Source organism: Austrofundulus limnaeus, unplaced genomic scaffold (assembly GCF_001266775.1).
Source record: "Austrofundulus limnaeus strain Quisiro unplaced genomic scaffold, Austrofundulus_limnaeus-1.0 Scaffold44, whole genome shotgun sequence".
NCBI lineage: Eukaryota > Metazoa > Chordata > Actinopteri > Cyprinodontiformes > Rivulidae > Austrofundulus > Austrofundulus limnaeus.
The window spans coordinates 1,611,169-1,621,033 of NW_013952446.1; the positions used below are offsets into that span (position 1 = coordinate 1,611,169).

Here is a 9,865-nt window from a genome sequence, read left to right on the forward strand (position 1 = left end):
TAGTAGTAGTAGTAGTAGTAGTAGTAGTAGTAGTAGTAGTATTAGAAATTAGTTTCTGTGAATGATTTATTTTAATTATTTTCTAGTTGTGTGAATTGAGTTCACTGTTCCTGTAGACTCAGTTTGTTCTCCGTGTTTTGCAGGGTAATAAATCGCCTACACGACAGCAGAAATGCCCAAAAAGAAAACTGGAGCCAGGAAAAAGGCTGAGAGCCGTAAAGAGAGAGAGAAACTGAACCGAGCTAATCGGGAGCAGGTTGACGTGGCCAAACATCCTTGTAACTCCAACATGGTATGGAGACACTACTGCTGTTTTTTCCAGTAACACTGTGTGATCAGAGTTATATTTCTAACTTTAGTGCTCTATTGTGTTTTTGTAGGATTGTGACAAATGTCAAAGGTGAGTATTACCACTGATTCAGGTTGACTTTAATAGATAAACTAATTAACTTACTGTGGTTCTGCTGTTATGTCATATTAGAAAACAGAAGAACAGAGCATTCTGCTATTTCTGTAACTCAGTGCAGAAGCTGCCTGTCTGTGCTCAGTGTGGTGAGTACCCTGCTCTGCAATGAACTATCTATAAGGTTCTTAGATAATTAACTTCCTGTCTGTGTCTTAATTCATGGGCTGTATCTTCATGAGTACGTAGCCCAGCTTGGCCACGTCCTTCCTTGTCTGGGTAGGCTGCATAAAACTGCTGTAAAATGAGACGGTCTAGCCTTCGCTTTGATGTAAGTTTTCATGACTACGTGCTTCTACCAGACTTAAAATGCGTTGTGACATGTATTTACACGTCTTTTCACTGGAAGAATAACGTTGCAGTCAAAACATTCCATGTAAATAAATAAACAACATTAATAATTTGGGTTTATCTTCAGTATCAGTACTTGTAGTTGCATTTTATTTAACATCTTTTTGCAGCATACATTTTATCAGCTAAGTTGCTAAGCTTACATTTAAAAACAAATTCTTCGGTCCATGATAAATTTCCAAACTACGCCGACTTGGTAAAAAAAAAAAACTCCACCGTCTTCGTTTCTCTGTTTAGTTTGTGGTCAGTGCATTGAATCCTGGGATATCCTCGGCTGGGAAGGATACTCGGATGCATCCTTGATTTTTCAGATTTTGTGGGCTGCGTTCCTCTGCGCATGAAGAGGAGCCTTCAAATTGGGACAGCACTCGTTGCGAAATAAGCATTCATGAGCATGCAGCCCATGAACTGAGACACAACCCCATCTTTGTAATATCTTATGCAGTCTCTTTTAATTACTCTCAAATCCCTTGTTTAATTATATTACGTATTAAAGCATAGCCTTCCAAATGACAAAAAAGACACAAATATTTATAAAAACAAGCCATGTTTGTGCAGTTCAGGCAAAAATGTTTGAGATCTTTTTGACATTTTCAGTCTTTTTTCCCTCTCATGTTTATTACACAAATATTATTTTATAACAAGATAAAAACAATTGTGTCAGTTTTGAATTAGGGATTCTAGTTGTTATTTCTTCAGAGATGTTTTGCAGAATTCAACTCCAGATTGCTAGATCTTTTCAGGACTTGTATACAAAAAGTTGTTTCAAATGTTGAGCTTTTTCTTTGACTGATTTCCTGATCACTCAAAATGAAAATTTTATGTTTTGCTTTTGTTTATTTTATTTTTCCACTGCTCTTCAGACTAATATTTAAGAGACAGGTAAAAGCTAGTTTTTTAAGGCATAGGAAAAGTAAAACGTGAAGCTATATGAACTGTTGTTTGAGTTGATGCTTTTATGTTGTTTATTTTTTTTTTTTAATTTAGTATTGTTTTGTAAATTATGTTTCATTTGAATATATTCTGGGGATAAAATGGGTAGACATTATAAGATTTATTCTTCTTCTGCTACATTTCATTTTATTTTGATTTTTGATTTGTGTATTTTCTTTGTTTTTTATTGTAAATAGTTATTTTTTAACATTTTGAATTGAATATATATACAGTATTCTCTGTGGTAGAAAACAACCCAAAAAATCAAAAGAATGAGGGTAGTAGTAAGAAGATGCTCAGTACCTGGTTCCATCCACACTCATCCTTTTACTTTAAGGCTTAAAACTGCAAACTCTCTATGACACTCTACTAGTATAAGTGCTAAATTATACATCAATAAAATCTTTATCTTGCCTTTAAAAGTAACAAGAGTGGAGCTATAATCTCATTTTATTAAGCTAATAAATGTGCATTTTTAATGTTTTCAGGTAAGACCAAGTGTATGAAGTCTTCAGATTGTATCATTAAGCATCCGGGGATTCACACCACTGGAATGGCCATGGTGGTGAGCTCTCTACAACACTTTTCCTACTCTTAGACGAACATGGCACTAATAAATGTTCCCTTCTGATCCAGCCTTGGTTTATAACTCACCCATCTATTTTCTGAAGAAATATATTATGCCATGTTGTAGCGTTTAGGCAAAAAATATCTAAATTGTGGATAGATCCTTTTATCAATACGCATCTGTTTTCTGTTGTTTAGAATGATGTTTAATAATTTAAACCTAATTTTGTTAAAAACATACATGTGATCTTTACTGAGCAAATTGCTCACAGCAATTACTGTAGTGTGCTGCAGGTTTTAATTTTTTTCCTATGTGGTTGCATTGAATTGCAGCAGTTGAAAGGCAAACGCAAAACCCTTTTTGCTCTGTAATTCTTCTTTTATCCTCAAGGGGGCAGTGTGTGACTTCTGTGAAGCCTGGGTTTGCCACGGTAGGAAATGTCTGAGCACTCATGCCTGCGTGTGTCCCCTGACTGACGCGGACTGCATCGAGTGTGAGCGAGGCGTCTGGGATCATGGTGAGACACTCCCTTCCGGCTGCAGTAAAATCAATCTGGCACATTCCCCCATCAAACAATAACAACAACAACAACAACAACAAAATGACAACAGGCAATTTCAACTTCCTAAATAGGGGGTCGGATTTTTCGGTGTTCCTTCTGTCAGAACTTCCTTTGTGAGGATGATCAGTTTGAACACCAGGCAAGCTGCCAAGTCCTTCAGGCGGAAACTTTTAAATGTGAGTCAATCAGCTGTATTCTATTTGTTTTGTTCTCTTTTTTTTTTTTGCGGTTAGGTGAAAAGTAAACAGAGTATTTATTTTCATAGAGATGATTAACCTGAGGGTATTTGTGCAGTGAAGAATGTGTGAATGTAATTTTGGCTTTTCTCATGATTTATTTTAGGCGTTTCCTGTAATAGACTGGGACAACACTCATGCCTGCGCTGTAAGGTGAGAACGCATCAAACATTTTCACTCACACAATGCAGTGCAGGAGGCTAACTGGGTCAGAGAGTTACCGGATAGGCCTGACCTTGTCTGCTCTTTAAATAGCACCAAGATATAGTTTATTTTTCTGTAAAAAAACTTCATCTATCTTATCAGCTTGCCTCACAACTACGTTTAACAACAAATAGCCCACATTTGTTTCACTTGTAATATGAATTTGAATTAATCTGGAACATCCACTTTTGCTTTCAATTTGCTCTGAAATATTGCAGGCATGCAGGTGACTAAACAAAACTTAAGATCATAGCAGTCCTCTAAACAATAGCATAGAAGCATGACCAGAATCTTTTTTTTTACCTTGTTCGTGGGGTCACAGCTGTGGGAACAACAGATAATAATTATCTGCCGAAAGGTCTTCATTATCTAACATCCGTTTTAAAGGTCTGATTTGTTTACATTTATAGCTGAACACACAACCTAACAAACTCCTACTCAATCCAGTCTTAGGTTAAAAATAATTCTTCCTCTTTTGTGATGGAGTTTTCCCCTCTTGGATTACTGTGATATTATGGAAGTATAAGTAAGTATTAAGTAGTAGTAGTAGTAGTCAGTATGGTTTTTGATATATATGAATTAATATTTGTCGAATTAAATGTGCAGAACAACTGTCTTCAGGACTACACCGCCATGATTTTTTGTAAAAACTGGTCATTGTAATATTTTATCTTTACCTGAATGAGCCAACAGGAATGCTTTTTGAATACAATAAAGTAGTGGTTCAGATCTTTTGAAAAAAGTGAAGAAAGTGTAAAGGTGATGAAAACTGTTTCTCATCTGTTGCAAATAGGTCTTTGAATGGCCTTAGTTGAAGAAACACAATTACATTCAAATTGAGATGATTTAACACTTGCTGTTTTTCCCCCTTTGGAAAAAAATCTTTTGCACATTCTAGTGGTCTTTGTTTGCTATTGCAGTTTATTTTGAAAGGATTAAAAAGTGAAAAATATGCTCAAGGGTGAGCTTAGATTTACTGTCAAATATGTGCACTCCCATTAACATTGCTCCAAAAAAAAAAAAAAAAAAAAACGAACCAAAGCATCTATTTCATTAGATGGTTTTTCAGCTCCAGGACTTGGCTTGAATAAACTTTAGTACACTCAAGTACCTGCTTTGTGGAGACTGTCATTTTTTAAAGCAAAATAATAAGGCCCTTAACTTAAAATGCCCGTCTCTAGTTTTAAAGTGGCAGCAAACCCCCTTGATCCCGCTTATTTTAGCTATGAAATCGTCAATCTGATAATAAATACCTTCCGTTTCTTCAATCCCAGGCCATTCAAAGATCTAGTTACAGCAGGTAAGATATTAATTGTTCATAACCTATGAAAATAACTTCACTTCAAAAGACCTGAACTATCCGTTTAATGGTTTATGGAGTAAAAAGCAACAGACCCTTTCACTGGAAAGTTTGTCTAAAAATGATGAGTGGATTCACATGGCTTACTTAAGTACTGAACTGTTGCACAATTTATGTGTGACTGAAGAGGCGCTCAACCTTTGGACACAGTTCTCGTACCAAGCAGCAGCTGTAAGGAAAAAACAAAAGGAGTAAGTTTCTCTGTTTTGGCAACCAACTAAATAGTAAACCACCAGTGTTTTTCAGTTATACATTCATTTGGGAAAAAGGTTTTGCAGATGTTTACTGCAGCTGAAACCATGAAGAATTAGCGTAGCTGTGGTACGGTGCAGAGTTTGAAATGTTGCGTGGTGAGCACAAACTTGAGAGTACTGTAAACCTTTCTGTCCAGGCCCTATTTTGGCTTAAACTAATTTATTTGTTTTGGATCCAGACTCTGGGGAAAAAAAAGTCTCCTGCTTTAAATGTCAGGAGGAAAAAGTGTCAACAAAAGTGTGAAAGTAAAATTGCAATGACAAACATGTAAAGGGTGAAAGAAGCACTGTTGCACAATAACACTGATTAACTTAAAGTGCATCAGTCAGCTGAATCACCTGCCGGCCTTTAGGCTTCCACATACTTTATTGCATTCTTTATGGCATTTGCAACACTTCCACCTGACTTTGACTTGAAAATGAAATGAAAATGCAAACATGTTTGCAGGCTTGTTACTGTGACGACCACGCCAAGAGCAAGGTCTTCAAACAGGAGAAGGGCAAATCTCCACCGTGTCCAAAGTGTGGACATGAGACACAGGAGACAAAAGACCTCAGCATGTCCAGTAAGTCTTGTAGAAATCTTTTTTGAAAACTACAGTTTCGTTCCCTAAAAGCTGCCATTTCTAGCAAGTCATTTTCCACTTCCTTGTTAAGTGCTTCTGAAAACGAAACAAAAAAAGGATTTCTTTATTGATGTGCTGCTTTCTCATAAAGAGACCTTTTCTGAGAAGATCATGCAAGGGTATGGACAAACAACTTGGTCTAAACAAACCTGTGTGTGTGTGTGTATATATGTGTATATATATATATATATATATATATACATATTTCAATGTATTCATTTATATTAATTCCGATTTGCTGAACCTGACTTTTTTTGTTATTTTGTAGTAGGCTCCTATACCCTTTACATATTTCTATTAGTTTTGCTTCCAATGTTGTCTACATGTCATATGGTTGACTACTTGTGCTTGTCTTTAGACCATGTTATACCTCTTTCTGGTCATGCCTTGTTCTGGTCCTAAGAATTTACACCTGCATATGTTTGCTCTTTTTCAAATTTCCTGCTCTGCATCACCTTTTCTTTATTAAAGTCTGTTTTCAGTTTTACTGCCCTGCTTCAATATTGCAACTCTGCTGCATACTTTTTGGGTCTATACCACTCTGCTTCCTCATATGCCTCTTTTTCTGGATAATTTGGAGGGGTGGGGTGTGTGGGGGCAGGGGCTATCCTTGTGTTATGCCTACTTTATTGATGGTTCCTAAACATGTGTTAGTCTATAGTTTATTTTATTTCATTTATTATTTATTTGCATGGGGACAAGTGTTACAATACAGAACACTATTAATATTTATAGCCTTAGCTAGTTTGCAATGCTCGTCCCCAGAAGGGCTTTTAACAATACAAAGTTTAAAAACAATAAAACAACATGGAAGATAAAATATCATACAATACAAATCATAAAAACACTTAAAATATACCAGAACAAAATTAACAAGCCATCTTAAAATCATCACAGTTTAATGTTAACGGTGACTACAAATCTGGTCATTTTTAAGAAACACCTTCAGTTAATCTAAAAATTATCTAAAATTATCTTCTAGTCTAAAAATTTCACTTTGCCTTTTTAAGTTAATTGTGATCCTGGAAATTTGTCCAACGTTTTTATGTTCTTGAAGCCAAATAATGTAGTCCGATAATTCCCAAACTGTGGGATACAAGTCTACTCTAAGAATCAATTATATGCAAGTTGAATAAGTGTCTAGCAACTGATTCACTTAAACTGTATTTATTGTTGCAAATCTGCAGTTTTAGTTCAGCAAAAATCTGAATCCTGTCCATCAACTTAGTGAAAATTAGTCCATCCCATGGATCCAGAGCATTGATTATCTTCTACTTTAACCAGATAACACATTCACAATGATATATCTGATAACACTGACAGGAGAGCTCAGGAGGAGCGAGCAGCCAGAGGATAAACTCATTAACAGGCCTTTGAGACATCTTAGGTCGCAGCTCATTAGTGCGTCCAGGTCTCAGTGGAACCTGTTGGACACCTGTAGATGCTTCACAGCAGTTTTCATCATAACCCTGTGTCAAAACAGAAATACATTAAAAAGGCCCTTGAATGTGACAGCTTCTTACCTGAATGGGACATTGTTATGGTGTCGTTGGCACTATTGTATATGACGACGGCGGACGCGTTGCGACTTGCGACGTTCCGGATTTTCTCCCGGTCCGTGCAGTTCCCGGCGGCCACGAGCGCCACCCAGGCGGTGCTCTGCATCTGCGGCGCGGGCGAGAACCTGACGCCCGCGTCGCACGCCTGTCTGTCCTGCTGGAGGGCCGGGAGCAGCACCTGTCCCCGGGCTTCCCTCTTGGGCGAGTGCTCGCCGTAGCGACCGCACTCCGTCTTCTCTGTTTTAATCTCCATGGCGCCCGGGTCCAGATAGGTGATGTTGACAAAAGCCGTGTACCACTCCTCCTTCTCCGCCACTGTGAAGTCCAGGCAGAGCAGGTGGACGAAGCAGAACGACAGCAGCCACGTCGAGAGAGCCAGACTGCGGCAGGCTCGGATGAGGGACGGAGCCATGGTGCGACCGGCGGCCGCTCGGAAGCAGCTGGTGTCAGCCCCTAAGCTCGCATCACGAAGCCCGCCGCTCCCCCCCACACACACCTTAACAGGACCCGAAACTCACGTAAAATCCAGGGCCAGCTAGGGGCCAGGCCCCGTATACGAGTTTGTGTTCGGTGGGAGAAGCCGCTGTGCATCATTAGGAAAAATGTGCACACTGTTGTGGTTCACTTTCAGCTGGATTCAGTCCTCGCTCAGGATTGGCTGGTTGATGAGCTTCACGTGACCTGGGCGTGCCTTGAGCAGACGCCCACAGTCACGTGATAGGCAATAATAAAGAGTAACAGGGAGGATTTTGTATCAAAATAGTGTTAATCAAAACACAAGATAAGCAGAGTTTTAAACTGATCAGTTTTATCAACTTGCTTTTGATCCATTCATGAAAAATACAAATAAATAAACGTGTTGAATACAGGTGATGTTTAAATTAGTGAACAAATAATGCATCTATCTATCTATCTATCTATCTATCTATCTATCTATCTATCTATCTATCTATCTATCTATCTATCTATCTATCNATTATTAATTAAAAACCTAGCATTAATTGAAAGCTTGCATTTTCCTTACAAATACAAATGATTACTTTCAGAAAGTTTCATTAAAATCTATCAAGTTTTGGGTAGGGTTGACTCCAAACGTTTTATGCAAAAATCTCACACACGGAGTAGCACTTGGAATGTGTCATGACTGACTCGCAGCTGAAATTGCATGAAGATTTAGGGCAACATCTGCAGAATATACAGAGTTATAGTCACCTTTGTGTTTTGATGGACATCTTGGATTGAATTTAGAGGCAGATTCACTCGATTTCCACATAAACTTTGAATTTATGTGGAAATCCACCATGTTTGTCTCCTTACACAGACTACAACCAGCTAAATGTAGATTAGTCTCATGACACAAGCTGCCATGTATTTTTTTTTTTTTTGGTGAGATTTTGTTTACATTGAGTGCATACCTGCATTTCAGTAAATATACCTGGACAACTACAAGTGAACTTTTTCTTCAGATTGAACCATGATATAGGCTATTCAATATAACAAACTTTTTTTGTGTTTGATTTAGTTTGCCAAGTAGTTGATTATTATTATTATTATTATTATTTATATTTTTGTAATGAGCTGGAAGGGGTCCAAACAATTCATATAACTCAATGACAATAACTAAGGACTATAAATACAGCCAATAAAAGTACGTGTGCAGCTGGTATGCAAAGGAGGAGTGAGCTTTAAACGTGACGAAGCTGGGCGTATATGTTTGTGTATCAGAGAGAGGGGGGGTTAGAGTTTGGGGCTATCGGACGTGCAGACACCCTCGCCCTGGGTGTCATTAAGACAGGAGTCGGATCAATGACACACGGTGGCTGAATTGTAATAAAAGACATGCAAACATGTGAAGTTGGCCTGACGCCTTGCAGCTGGGTAGAAGAGAAGCCGTCGCTGCTGCGCAGATGATAGACTTCATGACGGCGCTTCAGGTCATCCTTCACAGACTCACGTGCCCCCGAGACCACAGAGCGGTAAGCTGCCTTTTCTCATTTATCTCCGTGTGTGTGTGTGTGTGTGTGGGAAACTTGGCTTTGACAGGTTAGCCCACCGCAGCCCAGGCTCCGTTTGCGGTGACAGACAGGTTGCGTTTGAACTCGGAGAGGTGACAGTGTTTGTGGCGCGAGATGTAGAGGTGTGTCAGCTGGGTGGTGCACGTGGGTTGACCTTCCAGCTACCGTCGATAATCTCAAGTCATTATAGTTATTCAGTTAAAATCCTAAAAAGTCACTTTCACCACTTCTCTCAGTTTCACTTTCAGTTAGTTGGCTCCTCCCTTTTATGGTTCTTGGTAAAGAGCAAATTACACTCTGAGCAAGTCGGTCATAATAAACTGCTTAAAAAGGTTTTCTCAGTGGTAGATTTGGTCCAGCAGAACACTCCGAATGCATGAAGCCTGAGATTTTATGAACCAAACAATATGTTTCTGGAGAGTTTAGTACAAGATTGTTTTATAATATAATTTATCGACAGTTCACATTGCTGGGGTCGGGACCCTGCTGCTGCCTCCCCCGGCCTTATTCTCCTGAGTACCCACCCAGGTTTTTCCTTTTTCAATTCCCCTACCTATTTAGGAATATAACCTCATAAATATAAAATTGATATTTTAAGAATTAAGGGTTAAAAACAATCATTTATATTTTATACAAAATAAAAAATAAAATTAAAATGTATCACCTCTGAATCAGGACAACCAGTCTAAAAACAAAATGTTCTCAAAAAAAGATGGAGGTTCTCAGGAGATTAG

At 38.4% G+C, this 9,865-nt stretch overlaps 2 protein-coding genes across 2 annotated transcripts in view; one reads left to right on the forward strand and one right to left on the reverse strand.

Moving 5' to 3' along the window:
• Window positions 1–7,975, reverse strand: part of rnf150a (ring finger protein 150a) — a 21,608-nt gene extending 13,633 nt beyond the window's left edge. The window contains exon 1 of the mRNA XM_014007799.1: window positions 7,081–7,975. Coding sequence (XP_013863253.1) covers window positions 7,081–7,528 — 448 coding nt within the window. The 5' untranslated portion in view covers window positions 7,529–7,975. The remainder of the gene's footprint in view (window positions 1–7,080) is intronic.
• Window positions 1–9,865, forward strand: part of znf330 (zinc finger protein 330) — a 21,916-nt gene that overhangs the window by 8,332 nt on the left and 3,719 nt on the right. Inside the window, exons 2-9 of the mRNA XM_014007800.1 lie at window positions 144–292; window positions 381–400; window positions 482–552; window positions 2,236–2,312; window positions 2,706–2,832; window positions 2,949–3,053; window positions 3,220–3,266; window positions 5,380–5,497. Of these exons, the coding sequence (XP_013863254.1) occupies window positions 173–292; window positions 381–400; window positions 482–552; window positions 2,236–2,312; window positions 2,706–2,832; window positions 2,949–3,053; window positions 3,220–3,266; window positions 5,380–5,497 (685 nt within the window). The 5' untranslated portion in view covers window positions 144–172. The remainder of the gene's footprint in view (window positions 1–143; window positions 293–380; window positions 401–481; window positions 553–2,235; window positions 2,313–2,705; window positions 2,833–2,948; window positions 3,054–3,219; window positions 3,267–5,379; window positions 5,498–9,865) is intronic.